The 22,810-nt window shown below is 41.6% G+C and overlaps 1 protein-coding gene across 3 annotated transcripts in view; it reads left to right on the top strand.

Annotated features, from left to right (window-relative positions):
* hdac4 (histone deacetylase 4) overlaps positions 1-22,810 on the top strand; it is a 135,474-nt gene that overhangs the window by 5,431 nt on the left and 107,233 nt on the right. For all 3 annotated transcript variants that reach the window (XM_034884734.1, XM_034884733.1, XM_034884732.1), the window contains exon 2: positions 6,391-6,607. In XM_034884734.1, coding sequence (XP_034740625.1) covers positions 6,535-6,607 — 73 coding nt within the window. In that variant the 5' untranslated portion in view covers positions 6,391-6,534. The remainder of the gene's footprint in view (positions 1-6,390; positions 6,608-22,810) is intronic.

Raw genomic sequence — 22,810 nt, 5'->3', positions numbered from 1 at the left:
CCCCCCCCCCCCCCCTCGCTCAACCCGCTGCCTCTCGAAACTCTTGAAATCTTTTAAGTGACTGTTGCCAATCTAAAATGAAGACAGATTCAGTAACTGCATAGCTTATTTTTTTTTGCCTTTTTCAGAAACACAATCCGGTCAACTATTTGGGGAAAGTTTCCAAATGAGCTGCCACGTTGTCCTGTTTATTAATCCGGGAGCAGACAGCTCACCGGTGAGGCGTTCAGCCAACCAGGTGCAGCCCACCATTTTTCGGTGGTTTAAAAAAAAAAATGCCTCTCAGTTTAATATACAGACTTTTGTATGAATGATTTGTTTATGATTTTAGTTAACATGTGAAAATCTAAATTTGGACAAAGTCTTGCACCCCCCCAGTGATCTACAGCACCTACAGTGTGGCTGGACATCAGGTGGGGAACCACAGGTCTAAATCAACAAAATAACATGGGCTATATCCAGTTTAAATTATTATTATTATTAATTATTTTTTTAAACAATTTTTGTTCAATTAAACATAAAACATCAAGGTCAATGAAATTAATCATTATCCAGTTACTTCACCTTTTCTCATTAGGCTTACTGCAACTTGATACAAAAAAGGAAGTTGGAAATTGACCAGAGAGCCAGAGACGCAGTCAAAGTAGACAAGAGGAAGATTCAAGCAATAGAAGCAACACAGAGCTTTTAATGGGCATCTATACAGAAGCTCTCAGCCTCAACTAATGTGATTTGATTCCTTGTGGTTACCAAATGAGTTGCGAATCATTTTGCCCAGATTCAGGCCTTGGCTTCGACGTTCGTGCTTCATAATCCCAATAATAAACAGGTTAAGGTCCTTTGTGCTCTGCAGTACCTTGTCCTGACTTTGACCTCATCTAGCTCCCCAACCTCAGTTAGCAAGTGTTGAAAGGGGTTGGCAGTTGGGAAAGGCATCCTCGTTAGTGGACATGTTGTGGATATCACACTAATAGTTACTAATTCATTCTATTAATGGCACTATAGTGTTGGGTACGAGCTTGGTGACAGAATCCTGGGGTGCACAGGCACGCTCAACCAGCAGGACTGTGCAAACTGTCCTGGTACCCCACCCCCTACTTACCGGATCATCAAACTCAATCAGGGGCCGCAGTGATCCCCTGACATGTTACATTTTAACAACAAATGTAGAATTACCCACATGTTGACAGTCATTTTTTTCTCTCTTACAGATTGAAAACTGATTTAAAGTTTCCTTTTTGGCTGTGTATGGGAGGTGTGCAAGGGGCAAAACCAATTAGAATTTTTTTAATATAGCAAATATTGTGAATATTTATTTATACTTTGGGTTGTTAACACTTAAGACAAATTACATAAATTTCCCGGCTTGCATAAAGATAGGAAAGGTGGATTTCAGCGAGAGATGTCCTAATCAGACAGTGCCTCAAATTGGACAAATGAAGTCCTTTTTAATTAAAGACGTTTTAGGCCAGATTGTGATCACAGTTGATATTAATAGAATTTTGTCATCTGCTGATCAGCGGTATGAGGTCCGTATGAGCTAGGCTCTCGTGACTTGCAAGCGTCTCCCAGTCATCACAGAACAGCATGAAAGATAATTCAGACAAACACTGCTAGCAGAAGTAAACATTGCACTAATCCCTCTGGTCAAAGGATTTCAGGTTTATTTACCAGTTGATTAAAAAAAGTGCAATAATGTAATAGGTTCTACTTGGATGTTATTGTAGCGGACCTACATTTGTCAACAATGTCAGAGCACGCTAACATTACCTGTGTGTCTGAAAACACCCTCACAGGGTTAAATCCAATCCAATCCAACTTTATTTGTTAAGCACTTTAAAAACAACCAAATGTGACCAAAGTGCTGTACAAAAAAATACAAAAAGAAACATTATAACACAAGTTAAAATAGTACCTGCATAATAAAAACAATTAAACTAAATAATTAAATGCAATAAATAATGTTGCATCTTACTAAGTGTCAAAGACCACAGAGAAGAGGTGGGTTTTAAGACGTGAACCCAGTCACCAGATTCAGTAGCTGAAAATATATATCATTAAAAACTCTTAAAGAGCTGATTCTGTGCTGTGTACGTGCTGTGTACGTTTTAAAACCACATTGGAAAACGTCTAGAATATTAGGTTCCTCCAGAAAGGCCATTCATTGACTGTGCACAGTCTTCTCCAGGATCTTTGAAAGGAAAGGCAGTTTGGAGAGAGGCCTGACATTTTCAAGGACTGCCGGATCTAGAGCAGCTTTTTTAATTAGGGGTTGTACTACTGCAAGTAAAAATACATGGGTCCAAGAGTGAAAGTGACATTGAAAGGATGTTAGTAATAAATAAAGGGAAGTAGAATGGGCTTTTGTCATTGACAGTACTTACACTCATTGGAAAGATGCTATTTCCTGATTTTTATTTGACTTAAAACAGTTGGCCTTTTGTTGCCAGGGTAACACATGTGTGTGTGTGTGTGTGCGTGCTTGTGTACGCCCACAATCACTGTCCTTTTTGTTACCGAGGTAGTTGACGGTCGGTCAAACTAAAAGAACACTGCTAAGGGCAAAACCATATGTCTAATTTCATGCCATGTAAAAACATTTTCAAACATGTCTGTTCACCACTACTACAGTTATATAATTAAGTGTTTGATGGTTAACTTAAGATTCCACAGCTCACATTTATATCAACAGACAGGGCTAGTCCAAGTGCTTCATCATGGTATGCCATGTTTGATACCAATACTTTTAATGCCAAATCCCACATTTCTTTTAAGGGGTAGAATTGTCATAAAATGACCTCCGATGCCTTTTACTAACCACACCTTAACCCGATGGCAAACGTCATGAGGTCAAGGAAAGATGGGAAGGAGAATTCATACAGACAATTTGGTGCAAGGAGTATCCGTAAAGCACTTACACTCGTACAAGCAGTAAAGCACCTTTTCTTATCACTTAGACAATTTTACCGGCTCTTATTAAGCAGATCATTTATCCTTTTTTTTTTTAAATAATGTTTTTTTTATCGTGCACTCAAGCGAATATCAACTGGCGTTGGTGTATTCGTTTTAAGGATGATCTGAAAAGTGGATGGAAAAAATGGATTTTCAGGCATATTGTTGCTGTGAAATTCACACTCTGCATTGTGTATTTCTGCAGAGCTTCGTTGATAGTTTACAGAATTTCAGGGGGTTGCAGAGAGACAAGCATCCAGCAGATTCCTGTATCACAAATGTATTTTAAAGTGACTTTGTTTGGAGGTCTTTGACTGCATTTTTGCCCAACTCAAGTGACAGGTCTCAAGCATCGTCACAACGATTTTGGTGCTTCTCGTCACCATGTTACATGCTTACGTTACTTGCTTGCCACTATGACATAATCAGTTCCATCAGGCAATCTAACAAATAAAAGTTTATTTACATGATAATACCGCCCTGCAGAATAGCTCATGTTGAGACAGATTGCAGAGTGATGATAGCAGACATTCCCCCACCCCCACAGATTAGTAGAGTCAAGGGCCTACAGGTGGATGGCGCTGTGTTCCATGGCCGTACTATTAACTGTGCCCAGACCGGCCGAGCTCCGAATCAAGGAAAACAATCCCCTTGTGTCATTCAATGCCTGTGGTCCTCATCTTGTCCACTTCCAGCTGATTGGTGTGATGTCCTGCGGTCGTAGCCGGCCTTGTTCACCTGCAAACACGACTAAGCAGCAGACAGTGTTGTGTTACTGCTGGTCCTTTAACGCCACACAGGGTGTCACTTTCTCTTCTCAAACGTGTGCGCGCTGACTGCCCTCTGTCATGCTTCTTCTACTTACCCACTTTTACTCTCATGTCACCTGTCAGTCATGCTGTCAATTGAACCAGCGAAAGCGTATCCCAATATTCTGTCCCAGCCCTGTCATGAGCGACATGCGATGATCCCTCTTTGCCGCTAATTCCAGTTGATTCTTTCGATGCTCATATCGCACACTGTAAAGACTCAACACCTCAACTATTTTTGCAGACAAAGAAAAATCAGGAACATGTCAATCAATAGCATACTGGCGGGGCTGCTGATCCCATTTGCCAGCTGAATTATTCATAGTCAATTAGGGCTGAGAGGCTGAAGCTGTCCTCGCGGCACAAGTGCATTTCCAATGATTCATTTCATGAGCTACGCAAGGGGTCTCTTAATTGTTGTTTACTGCTTGCTACCCGACCACATGTTATTTTTATGCCATTGTGATTACTCCCGGCAGTGCTCAGAATGCTTGGGAAATGAAGTCCATTATGGGGTCCTGAGAGCTGTTTTCCTGTCAAGCGCCACGAAACCAAACCAGGTTCAAACTTTGCTGCACGAGAACAGTACATCTCATCCGATCTTAAGTGTCTGTCGGTGGAAATGAGACGCGATGAAGAGATGCAGGTGCTGTCTTTTATGGTTCTACAGTGCAATAAAAATACCTGCAATGGTGTCCGACGATTCCGTTTTTTAATAGGATCCCTGAAGAACAGTTAACATTGCAGAGAAAGTGAAATCCTATGAAAGGAACATTAAAAAGCACAGCTGAGTCCGACCAGTGCCACAAACTGCAGGGTGATGGCGTCAGAAAAGGCCTGGTTTTGCTTGCGCAATTTAATTTTAGTTTATTTCTTTGTGTGCGTGTGTGGCAAACATAGAGAAGGGAGTGCACTAAATGCCATGAGATGCCATACATGAGAAAGCACAGTGTCACAGCAACACACTTTGCTTTCTGCTTCCCCTGCACTTCCATGTCTTTCCATTGAAACTGTGACAGCAACACTGGAGCTCATTTTTTTGTAGATTTCAAAATGTAAGATATCGTAATATTCCTCCAATGAAGGAGCTGGGCCTTCATTAAATTTGTCATTTACTTCGGGGACTGTTTTTTGTGTAAGATCATTTCTGATAAGTGAAGTAAGACCCTGGAGAACCCTGGCAATAACCTCTTTCCATGAGCTCTTATCTGGCAGTGCAATGCTTGCACCTTCTTTCCACTGAACTCATTCCTTTGACAGTAATTCCCTTTAAAGTAATGGTGACAGCAAGCAGAGTGTGTATTTGAGAGCACATTGGCACTTTATTGTAGCCCCTGTGGCATTTCTAGTGACAGATTGCAGCTCTCCCTTGTTTGTGTTCAGATCTGTTGACTACTGGTGGACAAAGGTGAGTTGGAGCTTCTGCCTGTTAGCGTTGAATAGTCAGAGGCTTCCCTGTATGTGTGCTTGTTTACATACGGTTTGCGGTTTTGAGTGTATAACACACAAACACAAACACACACACACACACACACACACACACACACACACCAGACAGGATGAAAAGTTCTCTTCCTTTTTCTCTTCTGCTAATGACTGGGATGTCTTACTCCGATCCTCCACCAGGCGCGTCTGTGCTGCCTTTCGGTTTTGTGCCGTCCTCCACTCCGCGCCGTACCACACCAGGAGCGGTTTCTATTGTCTCTACAAGGACAGAACAATCTCATGTTTGTTATGCTACCTCTACCTTCCACTCCGAGCACTCCTGTTATTAAACTGCATGCCTTCTTTTTTCCGACGTTGTCCTTAAAAAAACAAAAAGATCTGATATGTCGTCTTTTCCACATCCAAGATGACTATCTTGTTGTCCCACTACTCTTACGCCAACTAGCACGTATGTTCTTGTGCTTGCGATAGAGTAAATAACTCTCCATGCCATCAGGTGTCAGTAATCTATTCCTTATTTAAAAAGGGAGACCAGATATCCAAAACGTTGCTATGATACATGCAACAAGACAGCGTTTGCATGTTGCATTTCATTTACAGGTGACTTTCACTGTTGACCATGCAAGCTGTGGAAGTAAACATCTGGTAATGTCATTAGAACCTTAGAAATGTTGAAACTCTTGGAAAGCTTCTCAATTGGGTTTTTTAGCTGTGCGTGCATTAGTTCATTAATTTCTCAAGAACATTAGTCTATGTTTGGAACATTTAGATTTTGCTGTAAGACCACATTCAAATGCTTTGCATGGCTGGGTGTGGTAGCAGCACAGACAGTCACTTGCAGTGCTAGCAGTTACATTTCAATTATGTAAACAAGCTGTGATTTTAGGGAATCCAGATGGCCAAAACAAAACCATATTTATTTGATGAAAAAATTTGTCATAGAGACAAACTTCCTTACGAAACACAGGGCGTCCTCAGTTTCTTTGAAGGATGGTGACCTGCAGGTCTTTGTTCCCCTCTGGCCTTTTAAAGTACCTCACATGACCTCAGGTAAACACAGAAGCTCTGGCTCAGTAACTGCGGGGAGGAAATACAAAGTCTACAGGACACGAGCCCTGATTTAGAATATGTCCTGTATGTTTGTTTTGGATTGAATTTATTTTTTTGCATCCACCCCTCCCAGCCTGAGTGGAAGGAATCCTGCCACAACACACCACTGAGGTCTCCACCTGTGGCTCGGCGGGATGAAGCCTTGAGAAACAACTGCTCTCTGTCCCTCCTTGGCCTGGCGCCTCCACCTGGCAGCACCAGCTTGCCTGGGAAACACATGGTGGTCACTGCAGCTGCCACGGTCTGCCTGGCAACAACAACCATAACAATGAGCTCTCACAGTCGATCAGGTAAGAAGTGAAAAAATGTAGAATTTCACAAGAGGAGCTCTTGTGCTTTTCTGTGCACGTATAGTTGCTTTGACATGGAAACCTCTTCTTCTATTGGAATGCAAAAATAATGTTTGGCAGTGCGATTATGAGTTTATTGATGTCCACTTAATTTTATAAGGTTATTCATTTGTGATGAAGACGTTGTTTAAGATTACCCTCTGTTCTGTCTATGGTGTGTTTATAGTGTCTCTGATGTGTCTGTAGTGTATTTATAGTGTCTATAGTGTCTTTGGTATTCATTTTTTTTGCAGTTGTGCAATGTGTTTTATAAATGAAAATGCTTGAAAAAAACACTGACTGACTATACAACAAGGCACTTTAGGCTTATTTATGCATGCCGTGATTTTAGGCATTCGGTGTATATGGCCTAATGTAGCTTCATTCTGAGTAAATGGTTTCCTCTGTTGACAACCAGGAGACTTGTTCCATTTCTTTGTATTAACAAAATTCTCTTTGTTGATTTCTGAGCCAAGTTGTTGAAGGCTAATTAGGGTTTTGTTTAGTATTTCTTGAATAGACTTGAAAGACCTTTGAACACGGCAATGTTTAGTGTTGTGTCCGAAGGCACAAGTTTAGCTAATTGACTTGTGTTGTAGCCCTTTCCATTTCACTATTAAGCAAAGCTGAGACGTGTTTTTATTTACACAGCGCAGTAATGTTGAAAATGTACGTAGATTTGTAGCCTTGCTCCATTTTGAGTAAGTTGTTGATAATTTAATGCACCTTGGCGAACAGACCAAACCACCGTTTTGATTTAGCATTTTCTTCAAGGGCTCCTCAATCTCCTAGAGTAACTGTAAATGGTTGAGTTGAAAGTTGGCAAAGCGACTAACTCCAGCATGTTGCACTGTTTAAACAGCAATGACACAGTGAGTCCAAGGATAACATTTTGTAGTCTAATTGATTTGCACCAATGCTCCCCCAAGAAAAAAATGGATGCAGAAAGTAAATTGGAGTAAAGCTGTTACCTTCAGCTAAATGTCAGTTTTAATTGAAGATGTCGCTGAATTCATATTTTGAACTTGTCAGGCTGTATCAAGCAAAGTCTTTTTGTTGCTGCTTTGTTTGTGTGAATCACTCTTCCCTTCTATACAGTAGGTCTCCATAGGACCATCTAGGATTAGGTTTAGCCCCTTTTAATGAAAACAGCAGCAGACCAGATAAGTACACTCTTTACCCCTGCAATGTATATTGGCTTAAGGAGAAAGTTGCCAAGTCTTTTTTCTTTTTTTTTATGGTTACACATAGTATGTATTCTTACAAGTAAGGATGTAGTTACCAGTTCAACAAGAGATTATTGGGGACGTATGTCTTGGTATCTTTGTGATTCTTTCAGATAAAGATTTGATGTTTTTCCTGCATCTCCTGGTCATGTGGGAGTAAAGCTGTTGTTTGATCTGTGCAGTGTTGATGGATTTATACAAAGGCAGTGGTCCACAAATTCAAGTTTAATATCATTTACTTAATTGTAATTTATGGTTTTGAACGACTTATTAGTTTTAGAATTAGTTTTTAGAAATTTCCCACAACATTGTAATGTCTATTGCGCAACTCTTCACATGCCAGACAATCCTACGGTCTGTTTACTTGCCATAAATTATATTTCACAGTTGTTTTCTCCTTGTGTGCTTACAAATGGCTTCCCTGGTGTGCTAGACCTTGACCCATGTCTTAAACTCCCTTTTTATTAAAACACAACCATGGGGCATATGTTGTTCTTCCTCCTTCTCATATACAGAATGAACAAAGGGCCATTTGTGTCCTCCCTTACCCATCATGCTTTGGCTCTCTTGGTCGTATTCAATGCAATGATGTCATAGCCATTGATTAATTGTTGCGGTGCTACTGGTCCTGTGTGGCCCGGTGTAGGTTGCTGCCATCACCTTCTTTTTGCTTGAGCTGCGAGTAGAGACATGGTGTTGTCCCAGCCAAAACGGTGTGCGTCAGAATGAATTCTTCTGGTTTCAGGCTATCCAGATAGCTGGGAACTCTGGCACAGGCCACAGATATCTGGCATTTTCTTCTTCTTTCTTAAAGACATTGTGTTATGTAAGCGGAACTTTGGAGTAGAACATAATTTACATACAATTTTATTTTCCTCCTCCTCCTCAGATCTTTCCTAGGCTCTGTCAATTCTCAGTCCTCACAAGTTTTTTTTACTTTAGGTCTTTAGAAAATTACAAAATAACTTACAATTCTACTGTTTACAATTATAAGAAATGATTTTCAATTTTCCTGATTCATAGACAGCATCTGACCTGCTTGTGCTTCTGTGGTTAATAAGCCTCTTTTGGAGCAGTTTTAAAATTCGGCCCAATCTGAATCCACAGTTGTTAATTTAATCAAAGTCTTTATCGATGACATTTAATTTCTGGGATTGTTTGGGTGCCGCCAAAATTTCCACCGGATGTCCCTCATTTCGGCTGGATGTCCGTCACCTTTCTCTTTCTTTGTGTTGGTGTTCTAAACTCCGACAGATTTCTGAGGACTATGGTCACCTGCTCCTCAGATCCCTGCAGGGTAAATCCAGACAGCTAGCTAGACTATCTGTACCATCTGAGTTTCTGTTGCACAACTAAAACTACTTTTGAACGCACACATGTTCCACCTAAACAAGTTCTTTGCGGAGGCCATTTTGCAGAGGCACCGTTGCTCCGTCTGCTGCCCAAGATGATTGTGATTGGTTTAAAGAAATGCCAATAAACAAGAACACGTTTTTCTCCCATCCTAGAATGTTGTGTGGACTAGCCAGACCCTCCTCCGCAGCGCTGTTGAGGATGGTCTGGCAAAGGGAGACTAATGTAATCATGACATGTTTTTCATTTGATTTGGACTGCTTCAATAAGGAATAGAACCTTTTTTTTTTTTTATAAACTAAACCACATTATCTCAAGGATAAACATAATCCCCCTTTTGGAAAACCGATTTCTCATGAGTCATAATGAAGCCAGATTCTCCATACACCACTGTAACACTAAAAATAGATGAGGGATAGTTCTGTCTGGTAGTTTTGTACTAAACCATAACATTCTGACTTTTCTCCCACTTTTAGGACCTCTGAAATTAGGAATGAAGCTTTCACTTAATTTCACCTCCTGTTAGCTGTTTATTTTTCCCTTGTCACCCTCCTGTCTGTACAGTATTGCTAAGCCCTTTTCCACATATGACAGATCATCATTTACCATTCTCAAAACCACCATTTTAGAGCACTGAAGAGCCTTTTGTCTGACTTAAACTTGGGTGGCAAAGGCTGGCATATTGACATGCTACTTGGCATTTTGGAACCGGGTTTATGGCCTTGGAGCCAAAACTAGAACACACACACAGACAGATTCTCTCATCCCAACAAGACCCTCCCCTCCGCTCTCCAGCAGCAGTAATCGGTGGCAGGTCCTGGCTGAGGGGGATCTTGCGTCAATAAATCGCCATGCATAGCGACACCCCTGCCTGGAACGCAAACAGAGAGGGGCCGTCTGCTGCTGGAGGCCTTGTATAGCTTGTTAAACCCGTCTGAGGCCTGCACAGTCTGACCAAAGTGAAAGCTCATGCTGGGTTTAGTAGTGTTAGCATTGTTTACAAGTCTTGGAGTGATCCCAACCTCTTCATCCTGTCTTATTCATGACGATATAGATGCTGGAGGATAGTTGTTCTTTAAGCTATCCGTTTACAGAGAATCTGCCTTTTTATTTTTAATTTTTTGCCAGCTTGTGTGTGTTTGCACAGTGAGACCTAAAATACACATCATACTCTCGCCCCCAGTGGATTTAGTCTCAGATAACAGAATGTCCCTGGATAATTCTGCCAATACCGTTCCATCCTGTGAATACATTTAGTTTACTTGCATGTGTGTTTTTCATCCATCTCTCCATCCTCAGATTAATTCACACCCTTCACCATCATGTATGCAACAAAACAAAAAGAGCAGGGCCCCAGTAAAGGTGTGGGCGAAAGGAAACCCATAACCTTAACGTGCAGGTTTTTAGATTAGCAGGTCGGTATGTGGGGAGTAGGAGAGCAGTTGCTGCTGCAGTGCAGTGCTGAGGTACAGGGTGGGGGCCGCTGGCTGCGAGGAGTTGGTTTTTAAAATAAACACAAGAATCGCACCTCTTCACAAGTTTTTTTTTTGGGACAAGCACAGCCGTGCGTTGATTTTTATCCCAGAGAGTATCCCAGCGAGTGTCAGAGAGAGGAGGGGCAAGGATGATTGAGAAGGCTGACAGCAGTCAGTGCTTTACAAAAGTTGGAGTGTAAACAGCTAATGCCCAAAAAGTTGCTATTTTTTTCCCTCCATTGTAATCAATGGAGTGCTGCGAGTCATTAAATGTGATTTAAGTGCCTTCTTTTCATAGCTGTGACAGTCACTGTTTGGTTTTTCCTAATCAGTTTTATAGCCGTGTCCGGCTCCATCGAGCTAGTAGTGCTTTGAGGATGTTAGCTTTCACTTTTTTGGTGACACTATTTCCTGTCAATATAGTTTCCTCTTGTGTCTTTGTCAGCATTTGCCTTTTAAAGCAAGCATTAGTTGGACCCAACCTCAAGTAGAGTAAAAGTGTGTATTGAGTAACATCTTTCAAGCTAAAGCATTAGATTTAGAGGTAATCAAAGTCAGCTGCAGTATAGTTCAGTCCCTCTGAAATGGGAGTGTTTTTTAATTCTCTTACTTGCCCTTCCTTCGCTTCTGTCACTCTCATTTCCTATCTGTCTTTACTTCTCTCTCTGTCTCTCAGTTTTAATCAGTAACTGTAATATGGACGCGCGGTGGGAGCTATCAAACGCCTGCAGTGGTGGATTAGAAGAGAGTGGCTAGTGTCTGGGCCAGGCCACTGGAAAGTGAAGCATAATCTTCAAAAAGGGAGCTTAACCCCTGCTGGCCCACGCTGGTGATTCCTCATTTACAGGGGCCATCGTCACAGGGGAAAGGCTCGGGTGTTAATTGATATGTTTCCGTATAAACGTTTAAGATCACTGAAGTCAACCAAAGCCAGAGGCAAAGTTAAGTTGAGCTTATTCGGAGGAAGTTATTTAAGATGTTTTTTGGGAAGAGTGATGCGGTTCACTTGTGAATTCTTGCAGCCGTGCTCCGAGTCACCGCTGCTATCTAGCGATAGTCCAAAGAGCCCGAGGGACACAATAGCGCTCCCTCCTGTCTGCGTTTGATGCATTTGAGTGCTGCAGAAATGTTATTGTTCTCATTTATCCTTGGCTCTGCAAAAGCTTTCCTCAATGGAAAGACGGATGGGAATGAAAGTTGAAGCAGACTAAACAGAAGACTTTTTAAAGGAACAATGGGGGCTGCTGTGGAGAAATAAGATTACTGCCTCATTATTGTCTTTCTCTCTGCAGTTTTCCAGAATATTCCATTCAAGTAATCTTATTGCCAGATGAAACAAGTGTGCAATTTAGCCTTCAGAAGAATTTATTAAGCATTCAAAGCTTTACTTCTGCCGGAAGAGAAGCTCAGAATTAAATTGTGGTTTTGTGCTCAAACTGCGGTGCCCAAGGAACAAAGATCCACCAGTCTCCTTTTTCTTTTTTTACTATTCATTATTAATTGATTTTATGGTTGATTTGGTGGCTAAATTAGGCAAATGACATTGAATTCTCACAATATTGGAAATATGGACCAATTACTTACCTTTTTCCTTATTTCTCTGGCTGACTTTCAGCGGGCATTTCAGTAAAGTGGGTTGTCTTAAAGCTTTAACACACAACATGTGCGTGGGTTGTATAGCAAAAGCAAACATATTATTAGAATTGAGGCCTAGACATACATTTAGCATTGTGTTTTTGCTGACGGCATACACACATACAGCTATTGGCAGCTGACAGTACTACACAGCACTCAGAGTAGCCCAGATGTCCAGTCCATAATAGACATGGAGATTAGGAGCATGCAAAACCTTCAAGATTAACCCATAAGGAGCCACATCTGCTATTAAGCTTACAGTATGAGTGAAATGCAAGAGGTCATGTCCACTCTCTCATTGTCCATGATTGTCTCTGTGCAGTAAACAACCCCAGTATAGTAAGACGAAGAATCCCTGCACTGCTGTATAGCCCATCTGGCTGGGAGGTGCAATCCGCTGTATGGGTTTAACAGGGGACAGCCAAGAAGAGGGAGGCGGGTCAGGTGGGTCTCTGAGGATGTAATCCTCCTGCTTATATGAACAAAACAAAATCAAAAGTTCCCAGCAGTTACACAATCCCTGTTAGGAAGGGCTCAGTGCACCCTGGGTCTCCCAGGGCAGAATGAACTTTTCCAGGCACTAATCTGAGGATAAGCCCTGAAACTGAGGCCTTCAACCTCCGCTGTGAGCTGCGGTGTTCTAAAAATGCATAAAACGCCCCATGGAGCCGTTGTGTTACAATTTGCATCCCCTGCAGATCTGGACCAACTTGGCTATTGTGGGGATTTAAAGATTCAGGTCTCTTGCCCTTCAGGAAAGTTGTTTGAAAACAGAAAACAAGCTGCGTCTTTCAGCTATAATATGCTCCGAAACAGTTGTATGCCAGTGGTCAACCCCTCCCTCCTCCAGACCAAGAGATACGACAATACACAGCCCAGCCTGAGAAAACACATTTTCTTCTCAACTCCAACTTTCCAAGCTTGCTTGTATGAATGTTTGGTTACCGTTGGGATCTGTTTGTGTTTCTGTTTCAGATGCACGGGATAAAGGATGAAATACCGACCCATACAGCGATTGATTGGTGCTAATTTAGATCTAGCAGGTTGGCTGGACAAATTCATTAAGGGAAATTTAACAAGCAATTACATTATAATTGATAAACTTACTGAATTAAAAAATCCCCCAAACAAGCAATTGAATAGTTCCCTGGTGTGTGTAAAGGAGAATAGCTAATGGCTGTATATACATTTTAGTGGCATTAATGCACAGGTTCCTCTGTGTTCTTAGGGTGCAAGACCTGTGTTCTGTGTGTACAACACCAGCAGTTAACAGTAGGGTGCCATAGATTGGCTCTATGGTAAAGACTCTGTGGGAGAATGGTTCTCTTTGTACCCGGTTTACTCAACTCAAAAGATCACGATTGGACACACCTGACCCTGACCGAATGTCTAATGTATTTTAAATATGCATTGCTGCTAGCCATTCATTCCAAGTGGTCCTCAACTGTCCACCTTGCAATCTTGGACACTGACTTTATAGACAGCACTAGACCACAAGGTCTCCAAATTACTGTTGAAATTCAGTTTGTAGCAAGAGACTAGTCCTAGTACGCCCCGAAGTGGCGTCTGACTAGTTTGCCTGAAGTAGAGGTGGATGATTTCAAACCAGGAGTTTTTTGGGGCTTTATAACTCAGTTTTATCTGGGGAAATCAGCGATGTTAAAGTACGTGTATTATGTTCCTCACTCAGAGCCTTCTACTCAGCAAGGCTTTTGAACTCCTACTGCTCCACTGGAGCTGCTCAGCTGCCAACCGTGGACTCCTGTGGTTGTACTTGGCAGCTTGCATGTGTGAATGTGTGTAATTTGAAGGCCTTTTTTATTTTTTTATAAGCCCGCTTAATAAACATCCCTTAAATAAATAGCAGTTAGATACCTTCTCATACACCTTCTAACTTACAGCATTAAAAAACCAGCAGTGATCCTCCAAGTTGTAAAACTAACAAGACAAATCCAACTTGTGTGTGTGTGTGTGTGTGTGTGTGTGTGTGTGTGTGTGTGTGTGTGTGTGACCTTCAGTGTAGCAGATAAAAGTCAACATGATAGTAATGTCCTAGATTAAACCGAGTCACATAACTGTTACCTGCATCATCACAATGTTTTGGCTAAACATGCTTGCTATTCTGGATGCGGATTGACAAATGACAACATGGTTGGTTTGCAAAATGTCACGGTTATGTTTCAAGTCTATACAGCCTCGTAGAAGGAACTAGAAAGACCTTTCAGATCTTCCTCAGACACACTAGGAGATAGCATTTGATGACTACTCTGAAGAGCCTGTTCAGAGAGAGGGGAAGACAGAGTGGGGAAACACAGGAGGATAAAAGCTCCGATGGAGTTTGAGCTTAGCTCGGGACATTTCAGAGCAGGAGATAAAAACCACTCTGCTCCCTCGGGCTACAGTGGTTCCTTGAAATAGAAAGAAATTAAGTTACAGTTTTCTCATATTTGGTTGGCCCCTGTTTGAGTTTTCTAAAACCTAAATCAACCTTTTATCAGCTGTAGCTAATTATATTTAATTCAATAGGTTGGCCAGAGGACAGTATGAAACACATGGATGCTGTTTTTTGTCTCCTCTGTGTGGTGAATGTTTCGAAGTAGACCTAGCAAGCTGATTCAGTAGCCTCGTCTTCACACAGCAGCTAGCAAGATGTTCTAGGTGACAGGAAATGACAGGCAGCTGGTGGATAATGAACTGTGCTTCTGTTCTGTCTCCTTGCTGAACTTTTTAAACGTATCCCATTTACGTTTTAGTCCTTTCAACTTTTGCTGTGAATCAACGCCTCCAGGACTTGGAGCTATGGAGCAGCTCATGTTTCCTCTCCGTGAATCTGTTCTCTAATGCAGCTACAGTGCATACCTCTCAACAGTATCGTGCACAGTTTGTCAGTCATGTATTTTGACAACATCGTCAGACGTGACCTGCGGATGAATCTGTTGATGACCCCTGATCGTCAGTAGATGTAGCTTACGTCACTTTTGAACTTATTGTTAAACCATTGACTAATATTCAGTATGGCTTTATTGTTAAGTTACAATTTTCTATTGATTAGGTTAGCTCTTTAATTTGGTGACATGACAATTGTGTTTAAAATCACATTTATTGTGTACATTAATTTGGCCATTAATACCTTGTGCACTGATAACCTCAGTGTCTCTTCATGGATGTATTCTTTATGCTATTAATGTTATATCCATTACTATACTATATAACACATTATTATCCAGTACAGCTGTATGCCTTAAGACAGTGCTACTGCACCTCCATTCCCAACCACTTACATAAGGGTTTTAGAGTGTTGCACCCAAGGACCCTGCTGTATAAATCTACACAAGATCACTGAGTCCAGCAGCACTTGTCATCAGTCAAATGGTTTGAAACCAAGGTTTGTCGTCCTCCCACATCTGTAATTTACCAGACTTCTCGTTCATCCATTAGCATAACATAGTAGCTCATTACTTCACCTTTCAGGAGCAGTGGCCTAATAGATGAATGAAACTGCAAGGATATGCTGTAGATACGCTGTTGGCAAAATAAATGAGCTGGCGTGCACACGCCAGTTGCATAAACATATTGCTCACTGTGACCTCTGGTTCTGTAAACCTGGCGTCAAAAAAGTTTTGTGTTTTGCTCTTTCTCTGACAGCATGTGACTGATGGTTTTGGTGCTGTAGTTTTGTGCTTATTGTTAGCAAACGGGGGAGAGGTTGTGTAGGCAGCGTGAAGCTGGTCTGAAGTTTGGTCAGACTATACATTAGGAGTTTAGTAAATGTGCTGTCTGCACCGCACTGAAATCTCAGCGATGGTCATCTGATGCTAAACTATATCCTCTTTGTTGCCCTGACTCTGATTTTGTCTTTGTGGCAACGTCTATCAGGCGCACTGCCATTTGCACGGGATTGCACTGGGAGCTAACACTCTAATGAGCATCCGTGCAATGAAAAGCCACACAGCAAGCGTTTCACTCGCGTGGAAATTCAACAGAAGATGCTGACACAACGTGCTGCTACACACGCAAACGCTGGTCCTTCCATGGGAATCACTATTTGACCTGACAAAAGATGCACTCTCCAAGGAGTGTGTAGCATAAAAGGTTATCTAATCACATGAAGGAGGACAGCAACATGTTATGCCTCCTCATTTTAAGATAGATGGACTGTGTTTCTGACTGAGTCTTTTTTTTCTCTTGTGTTTAATCCATTTCACCCCATATCATTTTACTGATTTTGAAACACTGTTGACACTGTTGCTGTCAGTGAAACTGTCTTGTAAACATCTTAAGGACGGATTTTTTTAAAACACCTCCATAGTGTGCTTTAAATTTAGCGGACAGTATCGGCATGAGAGCAGAAAACACCAATGGTTTATGACACTTAAGAGAAGATTGGCCATTAGGGGGCACTATAGTCAACGTTTATTAGTTTTGTCTAAAAACTCAATGCATTTAAATAGGACATTAGCAATCGCAAAATCTCTGCCGCAGTTATTGCTATCAACACCAAAACTGCGATGATTGTTTGGCATGCCGCTCTAAGCCTCTGTACCAAATCTGGTAAAGATAGGCCTTTAGGGGGCGCTATAATCAACGTAGACCATTTTGGGCCATTTAATCCCTTCTGAGGTCGAGTGTGTCATGTATGACGCCAAACAGCACATCTGATTCATAACTTTGTATTTTAATATTATAACTAGAAAAAAAATACTGTCTTTTGAAGCTAAAAACTAACAGTTGCCCATTTCTGCTGATGTCTTTGTTGTCTTCCCATGCTTTTGTATCCAGCCCAGAAGCCCTGAGTTTTTTGGGGTCATTGTGCAATTAATCCATGCTGTTACTTGCAAAATTGATACACTGTATGTAAGAAATGTAACTAATTGTCCTTTATTTGAGTTATAATGTTCAATATGTTCATTTTTACACTGGATGACTCCAAATATATAGAACTGTTTTAAGCAACACAAGTGCTTGTGTGGCATTGCTGTGTGTGATACCTAATAAATATATATATATATATATATATATATATATATATACTGTATATATACTGTACATATGTATATGTGTGAGATTCATCCATCCATCCATCCATCTTCATCCGCTTATCCGGTATCGGGTCGTGAGATTCATGTTCCGTTTAATATATATGTGTCTTTTTGGTGTTTGCGACCTTTTTAACATTCAAGTGACCTCTGTGCAGCACAAATATTATAGCCCAGTTTTTCCTAAAAAGAAATGATGTTCATCGATTGACTATGGACATCAGGGTTGATGTTTTACAAGCTTTGATAGAAAATTAAATCAGACTGACCCAAGGTTGTCAAAAATCCTTTAGGGCTCTGGGATATTTGCAACGGCACTGTACCCCCGACCTTGCGGCGCACCTCTCAATGTTTCCTGATGTTTGCCTCCCCACGCGTCTGGTTCTGCTTTCGCGAGCTCCTCTGTTCGCCAATGCCGACTGGCGCGATGAGGCTTGGACCCCATCATTAACTGCTTGCAGTTCTAGTTCCAAATTGTTTTCTGCATTTTTACCCAATTGTAGACTTTTAAATAAATATGAACATCTTGACTTGTACTGTTAGCTAGTAGTATCCCAGTTAAAATGTCACCCTCTGTCAAGATATTATGTAACCAACACTAGAATGGCTTTGTGAGGGCCGGCGTCCACTAAGGCTAAAGGTGCATTCACGTACTCATTGCATGGTCCCATTTCCCAAGTCCAGCCGGAGGTAATAATTAGTTAAATATTGCAACGTTATAAAAGTTTAATCACTAAAATATTGCATGTCAAATATGTCTTACCAAATTGTTAAATCGTGCATATAGTTGATGCCGTTGGCATTGTTGCTGTGTTATTGATACGGGATGTGAAGCCACACAAAACCCACGATAAAACAGATCAGTAATATCTCAGTTCAACGTGTCTGTCCAAACTCCATTTAAGAGCTTTGTTTAGCAGTGCAACATGCCAAAATTAAAAGGAAATTTTCTTACATTTTCACATTCGGAATTTTGGACCTGTGTTATAAATAAAGAAGCTAGCACAGATTCCTTAGAAATCCGCACTAATGAAAGAATCTCAAGTTTTGTAAGCTAAAGTACGTTAAGGATCATTAGTGACAGGACAGGGAGAAGGGGAAGGTAGTTATGTTTTTGATCTATTTACGGTTTAGACACTATCAATAGAGACAAGTTGTCCACCCACTCAAGTGTTTTCCTCTGTCACAAATGTATTCACACACTCATTTAGGGAACAGAGGACATTTTGTTGCAAGCTTGGATCTAATGGGGCCCCTATCACCTTTTGTCTACACCAGACACATAGCAGCGTCCTGCCAAAACAAAACAAGTAAACAAACCACGTCAGTTTTTGACCATTGGCTCCCTCATTTTTGGAGGTTTTGTACAAACCTGGACTACTGCTCTAAGCTCCCCATGGACGGTCAGGGCCAGATGTACGTACATTTGCAAATGTAGCGTTATCAGCGCTATGGCCAACCAGCAGAAAGTGCACGCTGTGACACTTTAACGTAAGGCGTATTTACCAAACCTGCAGTTTGTCAGGTAATCAGCGCTTTTCTCTGCCCACTGTACCGTAAATTGAGCTGTAGCAAAGCGATGAGGCTGAATCCCATTTCTCCATCTTAGCCCTACCATTTACCCCTTACCCCTAGGCCTTACCCCTTGAAACCAAGGAGTAAGGGCTAGGGGTGAAAACATACCCCTATGGGACGGGAACTTTATAGTTATTTTATGTTCACTTTGGTGGTGCAGAGGCAGTTTTTTTTTTCTGTATAGCATTTAGGTCTGTTTGCAATACATATGTGTATACAAACACATGGTGTGTTGTTTACAGTATATATATATATATATATATATATATATATATATATATATATATACACAGTCCATTCAAGGCAGAGAAATGCAGGACTGTTGTACAAATCAATATTAATGTTAGCGGCTAGCAATCAGCATTCGCATAGCAAGCCAACAATTTTTAAAGTTTCAATTAAGAACATTGTTGCAAGAATATATGCACAGGACTGTATAGAGCACAAAACAGACTGTCGTAATTTTAAAATCAATTATTTGAGCCGAAAATACATCCATTTATGCGTCTCTTTGGTCCATGCTGCAGCCATTGTTGCCTGTTGCACAATGTATATCGCTACCCCTCGGTTTTAAGGACCCTCACGTCCTAACTTGATTTTTTTCATTCACTGTCTATGGTTCCAAGGGCCATACGCCCCTTACCCCTCGATCAAAATGAGAAATGTGACAGCACTAGGTCTCACGTGCTGTGAACGTGAAAAACCTAGGGTAAGGGGTAAATAGTGAAATGAGATTCAGCCTAAGCAGCGTGCTGTGCTGCGATCCGGCTGAGTGCAGACTGCGATATTCCCACTGCTGATGCTCACTGTTTGAAATGATCCTGATGCCTATATATTTGTAATGTAGCGAGGAGTTTAACAACTGCTGGAATGGAATTTGAACGCTGAGTTGGAGATTCAATGTCATCTTTGATTTCTTCCAGTAACATTAGTAGTAGTATTGCTTGTAACGCTCATGCCATGCTTTTACGTGCACGTTGCAAAACCAGTAAGTGTGAAGTAGGCGCAAAAGCGTTAGTACATTGGGCCCTCAGTGCCATCATAGGTCTGCCCAATTATATTATGACCTGGTTATTACATCTACAGAGGATCATGTCAGCTGGTTGCATTACCCAGTGAAGTAAAATGTGTCAACGGTGATCTAAAAACCGTCAGATTACAGGGCCTGAATGAGGATGATGTAATCACCCAGTCCTTAGTGCCCTATATAATGTCACTTAATGTGCCGCTAATGCACAGCGTTTTGTTGTTGTTTTTAATAATGGACTTTCACTCTCTGGAATGTTACTATCAGCAAGCTGGAGGCAAATAGACAGAGAATTTCCCTGAGGAGGTCATTATCGCCTCCCATTATTATTTTGGTTATTATGGCAGGTCATAAGAAAAAGCTGATCATAGGCTTGAACGTTTCACAGTGAATTCTCTGATGATGTTTTGAGAGCTGTGATTGTCAGCGGGTAAGTCAGCACCTCTCTTACATGTGGAAATCACACTCAAAGAGAGCATGTGGAATAGTGAAGGTTACATAATCAAGATCTCACAGAGACATGCAAAGTTGTGTATACTTTTACTGTTACTGTATTGGTTTTTGAAGTGTACAGAAGAGGAAGTGATTGGGTCAGGGGGTCCCACGGACCAACGAGCCAATCATCAACAAGGAGCTACAACTTTAGTGCCGTCACCAGCCTCGGTGTTTCAAGAGGCACGTGCCGGGTCTGCGTGCCTTCCGTGAATATGTACTGGTTGAGGATTACAGGTGTGTGTGAATGTTTACAAAAGCCATACAACGGACCTTAGTGCACACACTAATGTATCCCGACAATTTCCATAAACACGATTTAATCAAACATGTCCCTAAATACATTAGGCTAAAACATATTGTCAAATTTGGGATTTCAGTTTTGTGCAGATCATGTTCCCCAGTGAATGAATCCTGCTGACTTTGACAATGCCCTGCCGTTTCCTCTACTGTCATCAGCAGGTGTGGGGAAACATTTTAAACTAATGGATTGATTGAAAGTGACACTTTTCAAACAAACATTTTCATTGGAATGATTTGTGGACACTTTATTAGAGAAGCTGATGATAAACAGAGATGGGTTTGCCATTACCCCCAATTTCCACAGAATGCGGAATAGCTGCAGATCCACTCCAGAATTGTGGCGGAATAAATTGGTTTCCATCAAAGTCAATGTGTTTATTTCCACTGAGTGTGGAACTACTGCGGTCCGACTTCGTCCCAGCTCTGAATGTCTGCAGCCCTCCAGAGCAGATACGCAGAGCTTCTATTTTTGCCGGACGCCCAAACAACTCAGCACACGGCAGATAGTGTGGGACAAGAAGTCAGGCACCAAAACAAAATAAAACATCCGGTTAATTTTCCAAATGAAATAGACCTTGCTCACGGTGGATCGTATTTCTCTGCACTACACCTTAAAACACAGCACCGAGTTCTGTCCCCCTCTACTCCTCTGGATGGAAAAAACTGTTGCTTTTGTGTTTGTATTCCACGTGAATTTGTGAGATCTCGTGGGTCCTCGAGACTTCAGCTGTCCGTCATAGCCGTAGCCGTTCTGCAACAAATCCGGACCGGGTGGGTGTTGACGTACTGCGGAGCACGGAGCCGACACGCCGCAGGGCCGATTCTCAGCCGTTACGCATCCTGTGGAAATTGGGGGTTAGGCCTGTAACAATTATCACGTAATTGTCTAATCAGAAGTATTTTTTTCACAATTAATTGCTGAATTAGCTAAGGTTCTAAGGCGTATGGCTGTCGATGGTAATTGTTTTATTATTTATTATAACTGTTCAGCTATGCCAAATTGTAATTTAATACAGTACATCATTATTGGTCATGATTGACAATGATGACTATTTTGCCGTAGCTTTGCCGGTAGTGATGACTATTTTTTTATTTTGCTTCAAAAGCGCCTAGTCAGGCAAAACTTTACATAATAAGGGTCACATAATGTGGGTCACATAACCAATATCTGTACCAAAAGATGTATTCTGGGAGTCATTTAAAATGTTTACATTTTTAAATTTGACTGAAAGAGACAATTATATTGTTAATTGCAATTATTGAGTAATTATAAATCAACATTTGGAATTGTTACAGCTCCATTTGCCATAAGATATAAGGTTTCTGTGTTTTACGTAACTCATTGTGGTTTTTCACAACACAATTTTAGTACTGATGTAAAAGCGCTTTGAGCAGTTGTTAAGACTGGAAAAGCGCTATATAAATACAGCACATTTACATTTACACTTACTGAGTCAGTTTGACATGGCTTGTTGAGGCAGTCTGCAGTCTGAATCTGGGAAAAATGCGGAAACAATTACGCACTGTTCATGGGCAGTAGAAGGCACTTTAGGTACTAAAACCAACAACCCTTTAGCTCCGAGATGACATGTGGAACCCATCCCATCCCATCCCATCTTCATCCGCTTATCCGGTATTGGGTCGCGGGGGCAGCAGCTCCAGTAGGGGGCCCCAAACTTCCCTTTCCCGAGCCACATCAACCAGCTCCGACTGGGGGATCCCGAGGCGTTCCCAGGCCAGGTTGGAGATATAATCTCTCCACCTAGTCCTGGGTCTTCCCCTAGGCCTCCTCCCAGCTGGACGTGCCTGGAACACCTCCCTAGGGAGGCGCCCAGGAGGCATCCTTACCAGATGCCCGAACCACCTCAACTGGCTCCTTTCAACACGAAGGAGCAGCGGCTCTACTCCGAGCTCCTCTCGGATGACTGAGCTTCTCACCCTATCTCTAAGGGAGACATCAGCCACCCTCCTTAAGAAACCCATTTTGGCCGCTTGTACCCTGGATTTCGTTCTTTCGGTCATGACCCAGCCTTCATGACCAT

The sequence above is a fragment of the Etheostoma cragini genome, chromosome 11, assembly GCF_013103735.1.
Source record: "Etheostoma cragini isolate CJK2018 chromosome 11, CSU_Ecrag_1.0, whole genome shotgun sequence".
Taxonomy (NCBI): Eukaryota; Metazoa; Chordata; class Actinopteri; order Perciformes; family Percidae; genus Etheostoma; species Etheostoma cragini.
This window is presented reverse-complemented; position numbering and strand designations above follow the sequence as displayed.